The sequence below is a fragment of the Megascapheus bottae genome, chromosome 13 (genome assembly GCF_031878675.1).
Source record: "Megascapheus bottae isolate mThoBot1 chromosome 13, mThoBot2.hap1, whole genome shotgun sequence".
Taxonomy (NCBI): domain Eukaryota; kingdom Metazoa; phylum Chordata; class Mammalia; order Rodentia; family Geomyidae; genus Megascapheus; species Megascapheus bottae.
Window position 1 is genome coordinate 17382867 of NC_143521.1, and position 20093 is coordinate 17402959.

The 20093-nt window shown below is 41.1% G+C and overlaps 1 protein-coding gene and 1 pseudogene across 4 annotated transcripts in view; one reads left to right on the top strand and one right to left on the bottom strand.

Moving 5' to 3' along the window:
- The window catches only part of G3bp2 (G3BP stress granule assembly factor 2), an 88119-nt gene that overhangs the window by 50021 nt on the left and 18005 nt on the right, over positions 1-20093 (top strand). For 3 of the 4 annotated variants that reach the window (XM_090343416.1, XM_090343419.1, XM_090343417.1), the window contains 2 exons: positions 16564-16682; positions 19016-19097. In XM_090343416.1, the coding sequence (XP_090199542.1) occupies positions 16588-16682; positions 19016-19097 (177 nt within the window). In that variant the 5' untranslated portion in view covers positions 16564-16587. Of the gene's footprint in view, positions 1-14728; positions 14851-16563; positions 16683-19015; positions 19098-20093 lie in introns of those variants that run through there. The other variant, XM_090343418.1, reaches the window with a different exon arrangement.
- On the bottom strand, positions 3571-5035 carry LOC150055598 (small ribosomal subunit protein eS8 pseudogene; annotated as a pseudogene).

A 20093-nucleotide genomic window follows, 5' to 3' on the forward strand; every position in this document is an offset into this window, starting at 1 on the left:
AAGCCAGACTGTGCATGGAAGTCCGTGAGAATAGCAAAAAGCTGGAAGCAAAGTTGTGGCTCAGGTGGTAGAACACTAGTGCTGAGCAAAAAAGCTCAGACATTGCCTAGGTACTGAGTTCTAACTCCTGGACTGTCAAGAAAAGAAAAGAGATACAAAAATATTGCTCAATAATTAAGAGTGAGCTAGATAGATTAAATGTTGGTGTAGTTGTTTGAGGAAGATGTTGGCACTGCTATTGATGTATGAAAGATTAAAAATCAAAGCTTTAGTGATAATTTATATCCAGTGTTTGTGTGTGTGCACACACACAGGTACACTAGTACAGAGACTTAAACTCAGGGCTTCCTCTGAACTCACTGGACTTTGTCAATGAAGGCTGGTGGTGTTATTCTCCCCTATTAACCACACTAACAATTCCTCTTTACAGCTTCTTCATACTGGAAGCTTACTGTTTTTCATTATTTTTATCTTATTTTTCATTGCACCTGTAAGTCTATCTTCTCAGGCTGAGATCATGGTTCAAAGCCAGCCACGGCAGGAAAGTCTGTGGGACTCTTCATCTCCAGTTAATCACAGAGATGGAACTGATAGTGTGGGTAAAGTGGTAACAGTACTAGCCTTAAACACAAGGAGCCTAGCAGAAACAATGCCCAGGCACAGAGTTTGAAGCCCCAGGACCAGCAAAAAAAAAAAAAAAAAAAGATTGAAATAAAATTTTCTATGTTGCCTTAGAAGGGTTTTATTTACTATGTATGTATTTTTTTTAATTGAGTGGGCGTAAAATGGAGAATGACCCATACACAATGCTTTGTAGTTGTTGCATAGCTGATATGATTTCTAGAAACCTTGGCAACAGAATCAATTTCTCGCATTTTAGATCATTTTAATTTTCTTGTTTCTAAGTAGTCTCCTTTGGAGTCACAGGTGTTAGAAATGACTTGTGCTAATCTATTCCTGGGCACTGTCCCTGAGCTTCTTTTGCTCAAGACTAAAACTCTACCATTTGAGCCACAGTGCCACTTGCAACTTTTTCTGTTTTGTGTGGTACTGAGGAATCGAACCCAAGGTTTCATGCATGCCAGGAAATCATTCGAACACTAAGCTACATTCCTAGCTCTACTTTTTCACTCTTTATTTAGCTATTCTTTAAATTCAGTTGTTGGAAATCCAGTGTAATGCTTCAATGGAAGCCAGAGACGCCATTTCACACCCTCTTTCTGTAACTGAGGAGAGGTTCTATGTATCAAGTTTTCTGTAATAAAGCTAATACTCTAGGTGGTAATTGCTTACTTGTTATTTTTGTGGGACATTTCCTTTTCTTTCCTTTTTTCCCCCCCGTTCTGGCACTGAACTCAGGGCCTGGGAGCTGTCTCTTCAGCTTTTTTGCTAAATGCTAGCATACCTCCACTTCTGGCTTTTTTTTTTTTTTGTCAGTCCAGAGCCTTGAACTCAGTCCTTGGACACTGTCCCTCAGTTTCTTTAGCTCAAAACTAGCACTCACGGGGCCGGGAGTTTGGCCTAGTGGTTAAAGTGCTTGCCTAGCATGCATGAAGACCCGGGTTCGATTCCTCGGTACCACATACATAGAAAAAAAAAGCCGGAAGTGGTGCTGAGGCTCAAGTGGTAGAGCTCTAGCCTTGAGAAAGTCCAAGGACAGTGCTCAGGCCCTGAGCTCAAGCCCAGGACTGGCAAAAAAAAAAAAAAAAAAAAAAAAAAAAAAACTAGCACTCTTATCACTGAGCGACAGCACCACTTCTGGCTTTTTCTGTTCATGTGGGATTGAGGAATTGAACCCAGAGCTTTATGCATGCTAGGCAAGTAAGCCCTTTACCACTAAAGCCATATTCCCAGCCCCTCCTTCCCTCTCCCCCCCTCTCTATTTCTCTCTTTCTCTGCTTTATTTATCTCTATATTATTTCATCAGTCATGGGGCTTGAACTCTGGGCCTGCGCACTGTCCCTGAGCTCTTCAGTTCAAGGCTAGCACTCTACCACTTGAGCTACAGTGCCTCTTTCTTCCTCCCTCCCTCCCTCTCTCCTCTTTTGTGTGCTAGTACTGGGGCTTAATTTCGAGGCCTGGATGCTGTCTGTGAGCTTTTCATATTTAAGGCTAATGCTCTTATTACTTGAGCCACTCATATTCTGGCTTTTTACAAGTTAATTGGAGATAGTCTCAGATTTTTCTGGCTAGGCTTGCTTTGAACCTCGATTCTCAGATCTGAGCCACCTAAGGAAGTAGTATTTCAAGTGTGAGCTACCAGTGAGTGCCTGGCTTTATTTTGCCCTGTTGAGACTGGCTTTCTTATAACTCTGGTCTTGAACTCATTGCTCCTGTCTCACAACCAAGTGCTAAGTTTATCCTTTGTTTTCTTTATAGTTTTCCCTACATAGCTGACTTTTGGTACCAGCATTTGTTATAAAACAAATGTTTCCCATGTCAACTTGAATTTTTCCTAAATAGTAATATTTTAAGTACACTCAGACTTTAGCCATTAAATAATATTTTGTTAAAAATGTATCACCAAATATCAAATACTTCAGTCTTACTGGTAATGTTAAGTGCATTTTTACCTTTTTTAAATTAATTAATTAAATTTTTTTTTTTTTTTTTTTTTTTTTTGCCAGTCCTGGGCTTGAGCTCAGGGCCTGAGCACTGTCCTTGGACTTTCTCAAGGCTAGAGCTCTACCACTTGAGCCTCAGCACCACTTCCGGCTTTTTTCTATATGTGGTACCGAGGAATCGAACCCAGGTCTTCATGCATGCTAGGCAAGCACTTTAACCACTAGGCCAAACTCCCGGCCCAATTTATTTATTTTTAAACCATGCTGACATTTAAACTTTAGGGTCTCATGCATCCCATTAGTAAGTGCTCTACCAGCTAAATCCCAGTCCAAATATCAGGGCCTGAGTACTGTCCCTGAGCTTTTTTTTTTTTTTTTTGGCCAGTCCTGGGGCTTGAAGTCAGGGCCTGAGTACTGTCCCTGAGCTTTTTGCTCAAGGCTAGAGCTCTGCCACGGTGCCACTTCTGGCTTTTTCTGTATATGTAGTATTGAAGAATCGAACCCAGGGCTTCAGGCATGCTGGCAAGCACTCTACCACTAAGCCACATTCTTAGCTTCTATTTTTAGATTTTTTTAGTGATGAGCTATTATTATAGGTACACAGAAAATGACATTGTGGTTTTATAGCATTTTTTTCTAATGATTAGTGATTTTGACATGGTGTTTCAATTAGGCTTTTAATATTTTTGAATTATAAGTTCTTTCTTTATTTTTTTATCAGTCCTGGGATTGAGCTGAGGGCCGAAGCACTGTACTTGGACTTTATCAAGGCCAAAACTCTACCACTTGAGCCTCAGCACCATTTCTGACTTTTTTCTATGTATGTGGTACCAAGGAATTGAACCCAGGTCTTCGTGTATGCTAGGCAAGCACTCTACCACTAGGCCAAATTCCTGGCCCCTCTTAAATACTTTTTAATCATAACAGATTGTGCAAATGTGCTCATTTGAGTTTGTCTTTTCATTTTCTTTTTGACATAGAACAATACACACCTTTAGTACATGAGCTAATGATGGATGGTGGATGACTTTATGCCTTTTTGGGTCTTAATCTTCCTCAGATAGAATTCCAGCTTCTTGACTTCTAGCCCATAGCTATCTGGATGCAATGCCGGTAAGAAGCTTCCTCTGTTGGAACTGTTCCTCTAGAAGATTGCTTTCATCATATTTCTTCTTAATTTTCTTAGATAGTTTTTTGTTTAAAATCTCTTCCTCTTTAGTAGTCAGCTTGGCCCCCTTTCTTGAGGTCCATAGTGGGATTCATACCACAGTCGGCCTGTTGTCGTTTGTGAACACCCTTACAGTTCTTCACCAGGATCTTATTTTGTACCAGCGTGTTATTAAATGCATTGTAGACAATATCAGTGATGCTTGTTTTATAAGTACAACACTCACAGCCCCAGGAAAAGTTGACCATACAGACTCAGAACATGCTATTTCTTGTTGTCACCTGAAACTTAGACTGTGCGTATGTGACAGGGGCCAATCTTACTTTTGGCGGCAGGGCCACACTTCCATATATATATATATATATATATATATATATATATATATTTTTTTTTTTTTTTTTTTTTTTTTTTTGCCAGTCCTGAACTTGAGTTCAGGGCTAGAGCATTGTCCTTGAACTTTCTCAAGGCTAGAGCTCTACCACTTAAAAGCCTCAGCACCACTTCCTGCTTTTTTTCTATGTTTGTGGTACTGAGGAATCAAACCTGGGTCTTCGTGCATGCTAGGCAAGCACTCTATCACTAGGCCAAACTCCTGGCCCCTACTTCCACTTTGTGTGTGTGTGTCTGTGTGTGTGTGTGTGTGTGTGTGAAGTCTGACTTTTTATTAAAGAATTTATTAACACTGATTTTTTACATCATATTCCAAATGACGTACTTAATAAACAAGTATTCAAGAAGGGAATCTCTATACAATCACTGGCACTTAGATTTTAGAGCATAATTAAAATTAGGCTGAGGGTTTGTATGTCATTGATACATATTAATCTATGTAATAAACCATTATGTCTAGAGTCATAAATTTTTATGTCTGTGTAGTTGTGTTTACATTTCCAATACCATGTCCATAGCATTGGGTATGCAAATAGTGAGTCATCGCTCTTGTACTGTTTGGATCTTATAGCCACATATTAAGGATACCATGTGCCTTTTGTTCTTTTGATCTTGACTTGTCTTACTCAACATAATTCACTTTAGATTCATCTACCTCCCTGCGAATGCCATTATTTTATCTTGTCTGTTGGCTTTGTAGAATTCCATTGCGTGTGTGTGTGTCTGTGTGTCTGTGTCTGTGTCTGTATCTGTATGTACCACATTTTTTGGTATCCATTCATCTGCAGTAGAGTATCTGGACTGTTCCCATCACCTGGCTATTGTGAATAGCCTACTTCCACTTTTTGTGGTAGGGCTTCCTCTTACCTCTGGCCTTGCATTGTTTGTGCCAGTTGTCCCATGAGATGCCCATTGCTCGTGCTGCCTGGAAAGAGCTTTTCTTCTTCATCGCCATCATCATGGGGCTTGAACTGAGCCTGGGTGCTATCCCTGAGCTCTTGACCTCAAGGTTCTCCCTCTACTCTTGAGCCAAGCCCCACTTCCCATTTTCTAGAGATTAATAAGACATAAGAGTCTCGGGTCCTTTTGTGCTGGGTGACTTTGAACCTTGATCCTCAGATCTCAGTCCCCTGAGTAGCTAGAATTACAGGCATGAGCCACCATGCATGGCTGAGCTTTTCATTTTCTTACTGTCTTTTGTTTTGTGTGTGTGTGTGTGTGTGTGTGTGTGAATGTGTGTCTGCACGAGTGTGTCTTGATCCTGGGGATTGAACTCGGACTGAGTGTTGTCCTTGAGGATTTTTTTTTTTTTTTTTTTTGCCAGTTCTGGGGCTTAAACTCAGAGCCTGAGCACTGTCCTTGGACATATGTTGCTCAAGGGTAGCCACAGCGCCACTTCCAGTTTTTTCTGTGTATGTGTACTGAGGAATCAAACCCAATCTTTGTGTGTGCTAGGCGAGCACTCTACCACTAGGCTATACTTCTGGCTGTCCTTTAGCTTCTTTTGCTTAGTGTTAGTGCTCTACCATTGAGCCACAGCTCTACTTCTCTTTCTGAGTTTATTGGAGATAAGTCTCCAGACGTGTCTGCTGCAGGTGGTTTGGAACCACAATCCTTAGATCTCAGTCTCTTGAATAGCTGGGGTTATAGGTGTAAGCCACCAGCATTCATTTGAATTCTGAGGTTTATCAGTTTGTTTTTCTATGTTTAGGTAATAGAACTTGAACTAGGGGAATTGCCCTTTTACTTGGTATACTTGCTCATAGCTGGTGTTTTACCATTTGACCATACCTCCAGTTTTACATTTTGCTGGTTAATGGAAGATGGAGTGAGGATTTTTCTACCTAGGTTGCCTTTGAACCAATAACCTTCAGGTCTCAGCCTCCTGAGTAATTAGGATTATAGTTGTGAGGCACTAGTATCCAGCTCTAACCTCCTACCTTTCACATGTAAATAAATGTATGCCCATGCTTCACAATTATTAGCTTGGTTCCTGGAAAACACATATGTCTCTTCAGATACTAAATTTCTGAGATTTGACTACAGTTCTTAGATTATTATTATAATAATTATTATTTAGGTAGATCATGGTGCTTGAACTCGGCCTGGGCACTGTCCCTGAGCTCTTCAGCTCAAGGCTACCACCCTACCCTTGAGCCCAGCCCCACTTCCCATTTTCTAAAGGTTAATTGGAGATAAGAGTCTCAGGGTCTTTAGTGCCTGGGTTGGCTTTGAACCATGATCCTCAGATCTCAGCTTCCTGAGTAGCTAGGATTACAGGCTTGAGCCACAGTGCCTGGCTTCTTAAATTAATTTTATTTTAGATCTTTAATCTCCAAACTAACTTCTGACTGAATGTTATAGGAGCAACATGTACTTTTACAAATATAGATCTCTATAGAAAATGGGATTTAAAAATATTTTGAAGTTGCAAGGCTAATGATTTAACTGTTTTCTATTAACAGTCCCCCATTCAGTAGGCTGTTTTTTCTGAAGAAGTGTTAAGTATCAAATTCATTATTTTTTCCCTTAATCTTGTTATGTGCAGAGTAATGGTAGATACTGCAAGAAAACTCCTCCCCCCCCCCCACTGTCCTTGGACCCTTTTTTTTTTTTTTTTTTTTTTGCTCAATGCTGGCACTGCCACTTGAGCCACAGAGCCAGTTACAGCTTTCTAAGTATGTGGCACTGAGGAATGGAACCCAGGCAGGGCTCTCTTTGTTGGTCATAGAGCTTAAATTCAGCCTGGGTGCTGTCCCTGAACTCTTCAGCTCAAGGCTAGTGCTCTACCAATTGAGCCACAGCGCCAGCTTGTGCACATTTGTGCTTGTGCACACCCTCTCCCCCCCCTCATATGCTGATCTGCGACTTGAACTCATGGCTTATGTACTGTCCCTGAGTTTTTTAAGGGTCAAGGCTAGCACTTATCACTTAAGCCACAATTCTACTTCCAGCCTTTTGGTGGTTAATTGGAGATCAGAGTCCCATAGACTTTACTGCCTGGACTAGCTTTGAACTGTGAGCCACTGGTGACACTGGGCAAAAAGCTATTTTTGGAACATCTAAGACTATCACAGTGTGAGTGAATTTGCATATGTGGTCTTCTAAATGGGAGATGGTCTACATAGGAATCTTGCCTTCAGACCTAAATAGAAAAACTGGGTGGGATTTGGGATAAGATTTTAAGTAGGTTTTTGAAATTGCAGTATGTGAGAGGTATGGCGGTATGGAGTTTTGGGGAGACAGTAATTTCCTAAAAAATTAAAGTGTCCTGCTGCATTTCTTTGGTAGACTTACTATACCAAACTAAATGTGGATGTTTGGATTTTCTATGGAAAGCTTTTTTTTTTTTTCTTTTTTATGCTAGTCTTGGAGCTTGAACTCAATGCTTTGGTGCTCAAGGTTAGGTTAGCACTTTACTACTTGAGCCACAGCTCAAGTCCAGCTTTTTTGATGCTTGATCGGAGGAGAAAAGAGTTTCGAGGACTTTTTTTTTGGTCTGGGATTGCTTTAAAGAATGATCCTCAGATCTCCGCCTCCCGAGTAGCTGGGATTGTAGATGTAGACCATTGGCAACTGGTTTATGGAATACTTTTTGTGGACACCTGGCTTATGAAACATGTTTGAAGAAGTATCAGATCTGAATTGAGCTGGGCTCTGTGGCTCACAGTTATATTCTTATACTCAGGAGGTTATGATCTGAGGACTGTGATTTAAAGGTAGCCTCTGCAGAAAAGTTCATTAAGCACTTATTTCCAATTGCTCTACAAAAAGCTGGAACCAGAGGTGGCTTAAATGGTAGAGCACCAACCATGAGCAGAAAAGGCTGAGATCTGGAGGCCCTGACCAAATGTCAGTATTAACAAAATAACATCTGAATTGATTGGGAGTGAAAAGGAAGGGACTGGTTCTAAGAGACTTACTAAGTTGTTAGTATTTCACAGTTTGAATGGTCAAGCTTCAAGATGTAAAAGCCACTTTGTGACTAAGTTTTCAGGAATACTGAGAAGGTAGACCTCAAACAGTTTTCTCTATATGAAGGTTGGCTTGTGAGACTGCATATGAGAATTCAGCACTTGGTTAGAAATGTAATATTTGAGCATATGGTGAAGATATACATTTAGGTAGATATGGGAGCTTGAAGCCCATTGAGAGTATGTGAAATTGTCTAGCAGGTCCTAGGTTAGCAGGAAGGCTTGCCTTTGTCATTCAACTCTTAGAAAAGAAGATGGAACGGAGGCTTGGCTCAATAATAGAGCACCAGAAGTTCTGATTTCAAGATGTGCATGTGTAGACACAAAATAAAACTTCTTAAGAAGAGAAAAAGAAAGATCATCACTGATACTGACAGAATTGAACTAAAGAAATTGGAATTCTGGGCTGGGACTTTGGCCTAGTGGTAGAGTGCACCAAGACCCTGGTTCGATTCCTCAGTATCACATGCATAGAAAAAAAGCCGGAAGTGGCATTGTGGCTCAAGTGGTAGAACACTAGCCTGGAGAAAAGCACTCAGACTCTGAGTTCAAGCCCCAGGACTGGCAAATAACAAAAAAAAGACATTGGAATTGTAAGAAGTGTGAAACTCCGGAGAATTGCAGTTAAGAACTGAAAGGAAATGATGAGGAAGGATCATAAGACAGTTGTAAAATTGGAACTTAGGGCAGACTATGAATGATAAAATACTATGATAAAGGCCCAAAGTTCTTAGAAAATTCGGAGAAAAGACAGGATTTTCAAGGGTCACAGTATATTTAACCAGGTCTATCTGAATGTATAACATTTTAGTTATTACAGATAGGTATGGATGAGTATGCAAAAAGTCAAAAACCCTATTTTCTTGGAATCTTGCATTCCATTTCCTCTGTGGGTAGAGATGTTTCTTTTTTGATGTTGTTGGTCATGGGGCTTGAATTCATCCTCAGCACTGCCATTAAGCTCATTTGCTCAAAGTTAGTGTTGTACCACTTTGAACCACAGCAGAACTTCAGTTTTTGAGTGGTTTATTGGCGATAAGAGTCTCAAGGACTTTCCTTCCGGGGCTGGCTTTGAATCACCTGGTTTGTGACAGGTGTACCCTGGCTCAAAAAATTGTTCTATTTTTTTAAACTTTTTTCTTGTGCCAGTCCTGGGGCTTGAACTCGGGGCCTGGGCAATGTCTGAGTTTTCTCAAGGCTCTAAAGTTCTACCACTTGAGCCATAGCATCACTTTCTGCCTTTTCTGTATATGTGGTACCAGGGAATTAAACCCAGGGCTTTGTGTATGCAAGGTGAGCACTGTTTTGATCTCAGCCCCAAGTTCCAGGAATGCAGGCCCTGGGCATTGTCCTTGACCTTTCTCAAGGCTTGAACTCTACCACTTCAGCTGCAGCACCACTTCTGGCTTCTGTGTATGGAATCACACTGAGGAGTCAAACCCAGGGCTTAGTGCATGCTAGGCAAGCACTGTAGACTAAATTCTTGCTAAAACTAAAAAAAAGTAGAATCTGAATTGAAACTTAGTGATCAATTATTGGACATTTGAATAACTGTGGCTCCTTTTGTATTATATTGAACCTAAATCTACCTTTTTGAATTTCATTTTACTATACTGAGAATTGTAAGTTTTTGCTGGACAGTTGCATCTGTATTAATATAGCCTGAGATAGTTTTTGCTTTGGAGGCATTCCCCTTATATCAGTTACTAAGTTTCCTTTTCTTTTCTTTCTTTCTTTTTTTTTTTTTTTTTTTCTGATTGGTCATGGGGTTGAACTCTGGGTCTGGGCACTCTTCCTAAGCTTTTCAGCTCAAGGCTAGCCTTCTACCACTGTGTCACTTCTGTTTTCTGGTGGTTAATTGGAGATGAGTCTCATGGACTTTTTATTCCTGACTGGCTTTGAACCATGATCCTCAAATCTCATCCTCTAGGATTACAGGTGTGAGGCACTGGTGCTTGGCTATACTTTACTCTTTTTTTTTTTTCTCCCCAGTCCTGGGGCTTGAACTCAGGGCCTAAGCACTGTCCCTGGGCTTTCCTTAAGGCTAGTACTCTACCTCTTGAGCCACAGTACCACTTTTCTATGTATGTAGTACCGAGGAATCAAACCTGGGTCTTCGTGCATGCTAGGCAAGCACTCTTACCACTAGGCCAAACTCCTGGCCCCTGTACTTTACTCCCCAAATCTAGAGTCCAGGACCAGGAGTGTGGCCTAGTAGAGTGCTTGCCTGGCATTCACAAAGCCCTGGGTTCAATTCCTTGGTACCACATAAAGAGAAAAAGTTGGAGGTAGGGCTGTAGCTCAAGTGGTAGAATGCCAGCCTTGAGAAAGGTCAAGAAGAGTATCCAGGCCTTGAATTCAAGCCCGAGGACTGCCCCCCCAAAAAACAACAACAAATCCCGAGTCCATATTTCCTCTCCACTCCCCCCAAGCTGAAGGAGGGAAGTGTGATAATTTGAATTTGAGAACTTATGTTCTCCATGTCAGCCTACCACTTAGACATGGTGACAGGCACACACCACCACACCCAGCTATTAGTTGAGAAAGAGTCTCAAGTGAGTAGCTAGGCTATCTTGAACTGTGATGCTCCAGATCTATCTCCCAAGTATTTAGATTACAAATGTGATTAAAAGTGACATATTTTTTAGGATAGGAAGACTAGTGTGACTTTGTATCTTATTTGTATGTCTTATTTCTCTTTACTACTATCAATGTGTACTACTAAGGAACTTAGAAAAGATGACAGTTGATTTAGAGCAATTTCCTTTGAGAATAGAGTGCTTCAAGAATTAGTCTATGCAAATAGAGGAGGAACTATTTTGGCAGTATTGGAGTTGAACTGGAGTTTTGTGCTTTATTTATCCATTGAGCCACATCCCCAGCCCTGAGAGAACATTTTAAGAAAACCATATATTACAAAAGATGTTGGTAGGCTGGGAATGTGGCTTACTGGTAAGTACCTAGTGTGCATGAAGTCCTGGGTTCCATTCCTCACTATGCTGGAAGTGGCGCTGTGGCTCAAGTAGTAGAGTGCTAGTCTTGAGCGGAAGAAGCTCAGGAACAGCACCTATGCCCTGAGTTCAAACTCCTGGACTGACAAAACAAAAGATGTTGGTAAGTTCACAGGAATTTTAGGAGGGATAGTAGTTGGTTGGTTCTGTAAATGAAGAAATTAGATAAACCATTATTGGGATCTGGATGAATATTTGTAGTGTTAATTGACTAGTAAAGATTGCTTTGAGGAAAAAAAAAAAACAAACATGTCTCTGTGTAGAGCTAAGTACACGTAAAGAAAGTTTTCCTGTTTTCAGGTGTCATTTCCCACTTGTTCCCTCTCTGTGTTAAGGTTTGAATTCAGGACCTAATGTTTACTAGGTGGTGGCCCTGTTTAGAGTATTGCATTTTTGCCCAAGCTGTGAATTTTCTAGGCACATAGCATCATGTCAGTTTATTGGTTAAGATAAAGGTGTCACTAGTGTATTACGCAGTTTCGCCTTGAACTAGTTTTCCTGGTTTCTGTTTTTTGAGCTGCTGGGATTATAGGCATGAACTTGACTTGGTCAAAAGTGGTGTATAAGATATAGAGAGGTTATACTTGTCCTTTCAGAATGCTAGTCACTTTTGCTCTTGGGTATATTTCCAACTCTCACAGGTGTTTTTGTTTTTTGTGGGTCATGGGGCTTGAACTTTGGGCCTGGGTGTTCCTGAGATCTACAGCTCAAGGCTACTATCCTACCCCTTGAGTCACGGCCCCACTTCCCATTTTCTCATGGTTAATTGGAGATAAGAGTCTTATGTTCTTTTTTTTTTTTTTTCCGTTGAAGTCTAGGTCTTGAACTCAGGGCCTGAGCACTGTCCTTGGGCTTTCTCAAGGCGAGAGCTCTACCACTTGAGCTATAGCACCACTTCCAGCTTTTTCTACATATGTGGTACCAAGGAATCAAATCTGGATCTTTGTACATGCTAGGCAAGCACTAGGCCAAGAGTGCTTTGAACCAAAATTCTCAGATCTGTCTTCTGAGTACCTCGGAGGCATGAGTCATGGTGCCTGGCTAACTCTCAAAGGTCCCCCTTCTTTCCCCCCCCCCCCCCAGTGCTGGTGTTCTAACACTGGAGCCACACCTTTTTTTTTTTTTGAAGAGAGTTCTTTTTTTTTTTTATTGTCAGGGTAATATATGTAGAGGGGTTACAGTTACATTCCCCAGGTAGTAGGTGCAATGCTTCTCACCATTGATACCCCTTCTCATGTTTTGTCCCCATTTCCCTCCCCTCCCCATCATCTTGTTTTCCTATTTCAAATAAACAGATAATCATATGTACAATGTACCAGGCAACAAAGTCAGATACAGTAACAACATATTAACCAAAGGGCAGAAAAAGAGAAGAGAAATAGTATAGCACATTAAGAACAATAATCACATAAGCTCTTGTTTCTATATCCTAGGATCCTTTCCATTTATTCTCATCCTCTATGACCTAATGTACCTAGGTTTTGAGCTATTGTAATCCTCTGCTGGAGAGTCCTAGATGTTACTAATTATTACAAATGAGGAAAACCATTGAGCCTGTGTTCCTTTGAATCTTGGAGATAGGTGTCTTTCAAATTTGCTTGCTGTGGCTGCTTTAGAACTAGATCCTCAGATCTTCAGCCTCTTGAGTAGCAAGGATTACAGGCAGTCCCTGACAGAACTATACACTCTTACAGGCCAGATCTCTTTACATGTTAGATCTTTGCTCAGTGCATTAGGAAATTAAACTTTGCAAGTTTGAGACTTAAATGGTTTGGTACTCAGGTACATATAAATGCTCAAGGTTAGCATTCTATCACTTGAGCCCTTCTTTCACTTGTATCTTTTTGATGGCTAATTGGAGGTAAGAGTCTCAAGGATTTCTGTCAGGACTGGCTTTGAACTGTGATCCTCACATTTTAGTCTTCTGAGTAGCTAGAATTACATGCACGAGCCAGCCACAGATGGCCCTGGCAGTATGTATGTATGTATGTATGTATGTACGTACGTACGTACGTACGTATTTATTTATTTGTGGGGCTTGGGGTTTGAACTCTGGGCCTGGTCCTACTTGCCATTTTCTAGTGGTTAATTGGAGATAAGAGTATTATGTTCTTTAGTGCCCAGGGTGGCATTGAACCATGTTTCTCTCAGATCTCAGCTTCTTGGAGAGTAGGATTACAGGCATGAGCCACCGCACCTGGCTAGTATTAATATTTTTCCAGTAATTTTTTATTAAAGAATTTATTAACATTGATTTTTTTTACAGCATATTTCAAATGACGTGTCTAAAACAAGTATTCAAGACAGGAATCTGTGTACAATTTAGTATTAATATTTTTGTGGTGCTGGGGATCCAACTTATTGCCATAGTAGGCAGGTACTAATTTAGTGTGTTTCCACAATTGTTATAGTAAGATTTTTCACATTTTATTTAAAAAAATTGCTGGATAAGCCTGCCTTATTTACTGGCACCATTCAAACCGTAAGTATTAAGTTGCTTAGCCTTACTCTTCTTGATTTTATTTTTAACTTATTTTTGTGGTGCTGGGAATGGCATCCAGGGCTAGTCTTGAGCTTCTAGGACTCTGCCACTGAGCTGTATTCCCAGTCCAGATTTGCTGCTTGAAATGTAAAGTCTGTAGCAAAGTGTATTAATCATATTTTGTTTATTTGGGGTTTATTTTTTATTATTATTTTTTTTTTGCCAATCCTGGGCTTGAGCTCAGGGCCTGAGCACTGTCCTTGGACTTTCTCAAGGCTAGAGCTCTGCCACTTGAGGCTCAGCACCACTTCCGGCTTTTTTTTTCTATGTATGTGGTACCGAGGAATCGAACCCGGGTCTTCATGCATGCTAGGCAAGCACTTTAACCACTAGGCCAAACTCCCAGCCCCTACTTGGGGTTTATTTTATATTAGGAAAATTTAGTCAATATTGTTTATGTCCTTGGGCTTGAGCTCGGCCTGGGCACTGTCCTTGAGCTTCTTTTGCTCAAGGCTAGCGCTCTGCCACTTGAGCCACAGTGCTACATTCGGCCTTTTCTGTGTATGTAGTTCTAGGAAATTGAGGGACAGGAGCAGGGCCTAGTGGTAGCATGCTTGCTAGCCCTGGGTTCAGCTTTTTTTGGGGGGGGATGGGGAGGGTCAGTTGTGGGACTTGAACTTGGCCTGGTCTGTATCCTTGACCTGTTCAGCTCAAGGCTATTGCCATCCCTTGAGCCACTTTGCCACTTCCATTTTTCTTGTGATTAATTGAAGTTTCATGGACTTTTTAGCACTTTGAACCTTGATCCTCAGATCTCAGCCTCCTGAGTAGCTAGGATTACGGGCGTGCGCCACTGCGCCCAGCTTAGCTTTTTTTTTAATTGAGATTTAGTTACATATATTTTACAGTTAAACTTAGCTAAAATCTCAATTATCTTTTTACTTTCATAATACTAAGCATTATCATTCTAGTCTACAAGATTTATAAATATTGAAATATGCAAAAAACCTCTAGTCTTACATAGAACAAAAAGGTTAAAATCTTTGAATACTGACAATAAAACCATTTCTTCAAATCAGGTGTTATGTACATTTCTTCCCTTTGCTCTAGGGTATTGGTTGTTCGCTCTTTCTCTCCCTCCCATCATCGTTCTTGCACTGGCTAGTTTTTTTTCATCAATGTCTCGTGCCACTGATGGGTCCCCTGCTGCAGGGTCACCTGCTTACCACTGCTTCTGTGGACTCCTCCCATCATCTTTTAGGTGTGTTCATGTAAACTCTATATATGAGGTACCCCAAAATACAGAGTTATCTAATAACAATAAGACATTAAAGAGGGGTCCTTTGTTTATTTTGGGGGGTTCTTTAATTCTATATATTGTTTTGTGTACCCATGCAGAGGTGCTTGGGCCCTACATTTTCTGTTTATGTAGTACTAAGGAATTGAACCCAGGGCTTCATGCATGCTAGGCAAGGACTTTACATTAAGCTACATTCCCACCCCTGTTCCTTTTTTTTTTTTTTTTTTTTTTGCTGCCAGTCCTGGGGCTTGAACTCAAGGCCTGAGCATTATCTTTGGGCTTTCTCAAGGCTAGCACTTTGCCACTTGAGCCACAGCACCATTTCTGGCTTTTTCTATGTATGTGGTACCAAGGAATCAAACCTGGGTCTTAGTGCATGCTAGGCGTGCAGTAGGCCAAACTCCCAGGCCAGCTCTGTTACATTCATTCATTCATTTGTTTGTTTATTTGTGGGTTATGAGGTTTGAACTGGGCCTGGGTGCTGTCCTTGTGCGATTCATCAGTTCTAGGCTACTGTCTTAACCTGGAGCCAAGCCCCACTTCTCATTTTCCAGGGGTTAACTGGAGATAAGAGTCTCAGGTCCTTTTGTGCTGGGCTGGCTTTGAACCTTGATCTTCAGATCTCAGTCTCCTGAGTAGCCAGGATGACAGGCGTGAATCACCACCTGCTTGCTTCCTGCTTGCTTCGGCTTTTTGTGGTGGCTAACTGGAGAATCTAATCCTGCCCCAAGCAGACATACTATAATCCTTAGATCTCAACTTCCTGCCTTTCAACCAAATTTCAGTTTCCCTCTGGGCTTACTCTAGTTATGTAGGAAGGTTGAAGTCAGGGATATAAGCCTTGGAAACTGCCATCTCCAATTAACTAGCAAAATGCTGGGATGGTATATGGCCAGTGGCCCAAATGATATCCTCATTCCTTGAAACAACTGCATAAACGCTAGATGCTTCATTTTATTTTTGTCAGGCCTGGGGCTTGACTCAGGACCTGGGCACTGTCCTTGGACACTTTTTCCTCAAGGCTGGTACTCTGGGCTGGGAGTTTGGCCTAGTGGTAGAGTGCCTGCCTGGCATGCACAAAACTGGGTTCAATTCCTTGGTACCACATTCGCAGAAAAGGCCAGAAGTGGCACTGTGACTCAAGTGGTAGAGTGCTAGCCTTGAGCTGAAGAGCTCCCAGGCCCAGAGTTCAAGCTCCACCGATGACCAGAAGAAAAGGGGGAGGCTAGTGCTCTGCTAATGGAGCCACAGCACCACTTCAGCTTTTTCTGTCTGTACATGTGGTACCAAGGAATTGAGCCTGGGTCTTTGTGCATGCTAGGTGAGCACTCTACCACTAGGCTATGTTCCTGGCCCTTATTTTATATTTGCAAATAAAATTTTTACATTATTTTCTTTGTTTCTCTCCAGTTTCTTATGTTATAAAAAATGTTCTGAGGTTTTATGCATAAATGTTAAAGCTGTGTTCCAGTTTGTGCTAATTTTTCTCCCCCTATACTGAAGGTTAGGGATATTAAGATAGAACAAAGAGGTATGTAAATATTGGTGCTGTTACAAGTTGCTTTTAATAAATGCTGTGTATTTTCTTTTTCTATTCATATTACTAAGAATTTACTTCATGATAGTTGACAAATGTGACTTTTTAACAGTTAATTCTTTTGTTTGTTCTTTCAGCATTTGACATTGTTCAGCAAAGAAATGGTTATGGAGAAGCCCAGTCCGCTGCTTGTAGGGCGGGAGTTTGTGAGGCAATATTATACTTTACTGAATAAAGCTCCAGAATATTTGCACAGGTATATTTAAAACAGATTAGAATTTACTTTTATTTACTTGCTGTGTGACATTTTATTATTCCTTATTTACAACTTGACCACACACACACACACACACACACACACTCCTTTCCCCCTCTTCTCCCATCCCTCCACTGAGGCTTGAACTCAGGATCCAGGTGCTGTGTTGTGTTTTTTTGTTTGTTTGTTTTGTGTGTGTGTGGGTTTGTTTTTTTTTTTTTTTTTTTTTTGCTTAAGGCTATCACTACAGCTTGTACTTGGCTCAGTATCCCTCCTCCCCCCCTCAGGACTGATTTTTGAATTGAGATCTTCCTGAGTAGCGAGGATTACATGGATTAGCACCAGTACCTAGCTAACATTTTCTCTATACTACTTGTAGGATTGTTTTGCTTCGTATTGTACATAAATACTTTTAGATCTGTACATTTATACTTTATAGATTTGACTGCTGAGGCTAGTTATTCAGAACTAGTCATTTTAGTAGAGCCTACTGGCTATATAAAGTATAAGATTGCTCCAAAAAATAGCCATATGGTTTTATAATTACAAAAATAAAGATATCCTTGTTGACCCTATGTATAAGGGAGTTGAAAAGAGTGACATTAATGAGGCCTTTTAATATAGGAAATTGTGATTTGGGGGCAGTCCTGAAGCTTGAACTCAGGGACCGAACACTGTCCCTGATCTTTTTGCTCAAAGTTAGCACTGTGTAGACATTTGAATCACAGCACCATTTCTGGCATTTCCTGTGTATGTGGGAGTGAGGAATGGAACACACGGGCTTCATGCATGCTAGAGCAAGCACTCTATCACTAAGCCACATTCCTAGCTTCCTTGAGTTTTTGATCAAGGCTATTGCTTTCACTTGAGCCACAGCTTCAGTTTTAGCCTTTGATAAGTGGGTAATGGGAGATAAAAGAGTCTCATGACTTTTACTATTTATGTTGGCATTGAACTGTGATTCTCAGATCTCAGTTTTTAAGTAGGATTACAGATGTGAGCTATCAGTGCTCAGCTTACACCTAGATTTAAGCACTGTCCTTGGACTTTCTCAAGGCTAGCACTCTACTACTTGATAGTACCACTTCCATCTTTTTCTATGTATGTGGTACTGAGGAATCAAACCCCAGTCATGGTGCTAGGCAGGCACTCTACTACTCGGCCAAACTCCCGGCCCCTGGTTATTTTATTTTTGTGGTGGCCGGGTTTGAACTGGCCTGGGCTTTGTCCCTGATCTCTTCAGCTCAAGGCTGCTACCCTACCCCTGGAGCCACAGCCCCACTTTCCATTTTCTAGTGATTAATTAGAGATGAGAGTCTTAAGGTCCTTCTTCAGTGCCCAGCCTGGCTTTAAACCTGATCCTCAGATCCCAGCCTCCTGAGTAGGTACGATTACAGGCGTGAACCACCACATCCAGCTTTGGTTAGTTATTCTTAAGAATAGGTTCCTATAAGAAGTCTTACATCAAAAGTATGATCGTGTCTTATGTTTAACATGCACATACACACAGCCAAATTGCCCTTTACAAAAATATTGCCAGTTGACATGTTTGCCAATAATATTACATGGAGAAGGTAATATGAATTTGAAGTAGGGGGTGATAGTTAAAAGATGTGGTCTGTGGAACCATACTGTCGGTGTTCTTAGTTGCACCCTTTGATAGGTATATGGCTGATTTCTGTATGCATATGATAGTGTAACCACTTTCAAACATGTTTGCTTATTTTAGCAATAGCACTTAGATTTGTTAAGAGAATATATATGCTGTGTATTGAAAATATTGCTTGGCACAAAGGAAGCTTGCTTGGTAGCTTAACTTCCTCTCTCCATCCCCCATCCTCTCCTCCCTTCCCCTCCCCGTCTCCCTCCCCTTTCCCTTCTCCTTTCCTTTCCTTCTATCCCTCCCTCTCCTCCGTTGTTTCCTTTCTTTCTATCCTGGGACTTGATCTTTCTTTCTTGCAGATCCTGGGCCTGGACCTCAGGGCCTGAGCATTGTCCTTGGGTTTTCTCAAGGCTAGAGCTCTACCACTTGAGCCATAGCACTTCTGGATTTTTCTATGTATGTGGTACTGAGGAATCCAACCGAGCGCTTGATACATGCTAGACCAAAATCCGGCCCACACTTGCAGTTTTTGAGTGGCAAATTGGAGATCAAAGTCTCAGGGGAGGCATTTCAGCCCAGACTGGCTTTGACTGTGATCCTCAAATCTCAGTCTCTTGAGTAGTTAGGATTACAGGTGTGAGTCACTAGTGCCTGGCTTGCTGCTATTTATTAAACTTGACAACTTGGTAATTAAACTTAGTGATATTTAATCAATGGCTTTGCATTGCAGATTTTATGGGAGGAATTCTTCCTATGTGCATGGAGGTGTAGATGCTAGTGGAAAACCCCAGGAAGCTGTTTATGGCCAAAATGTAAGTCAGCTCATATTTATATATAAAATATACATGTGTGTTTGTGTCTTGTGTTGAGGCTGAGCTTTCAGATAGTACTTTTTTTTTTTTTTTTCCCAACCAGTCCTGAGGCTTAAAATCTAGTCCTGGGTAATGCCCCTGAGCTCCTTTTGCTCAAGTCTAGCACTCTTAGCACTCTTGCACTGGAGCCATAGCACCTCTTCTGGCTCTGTTATTTAATTAGAGATAAGAATCTTAACAGACTCAGCAACTCTGGCTGGTTTTGAACCATAATCCCTCAGATCTCAGCTCTTGATTAGCTAGGATTACATATGTGAGCAACCGGCGGAAATGTGGGGTTTCTTTTTTTCATGCTGGTCTTCTGGGGCTTCAATGGAATGCTTCAGCTTCTGTTTTGTTGAAGGCTAGCACTCTACCACTTGAGCCACAGATCTACTTCCTGGCATTTTTTTAGTAGTTTATTGGAGATCTTGGCCTGACTGGCTTGCAGACATAGCTTTTTATGCCTGTGAGTTCTTTTTTTTAGGGGGTGGGTGGGGGTCATGGGGCTTGCGCACTAGCTTGTGCGTTCTTTTTCTTCTGATTGCTATAGAATGAATTTCAGTAATTATCAAATGTGCCTTAACCGTCTATTCTATATGTAATTATTACACTGGAATGGATACAAAGGACAAGTGATGTTTTCTGTCTTTGATGAGTTTTATATGTGAAACAATTCAGAATATTGTTTCTATAAATGTGGACCATGAACAGAAGTATATTCTCTTTGTGACATACAAGGATGGAGACTTTATTTGGTGGGTGTGCAGCTTGAACTCTGGGCCAAGGTACTGTCATCTTAAGATGTTCAGTTCCAGGCTAGCACTCTACTATGAGCCACACTGCCACTTCTGGCTTTCTGGTGGTTAATTGGAGATAATTGTGCCTGGGCTGACTTTGTACTGCGATTTTCAGATCCCAGCCTCTTGAATAGCTAGGATTATAGGTGTGAGCCAC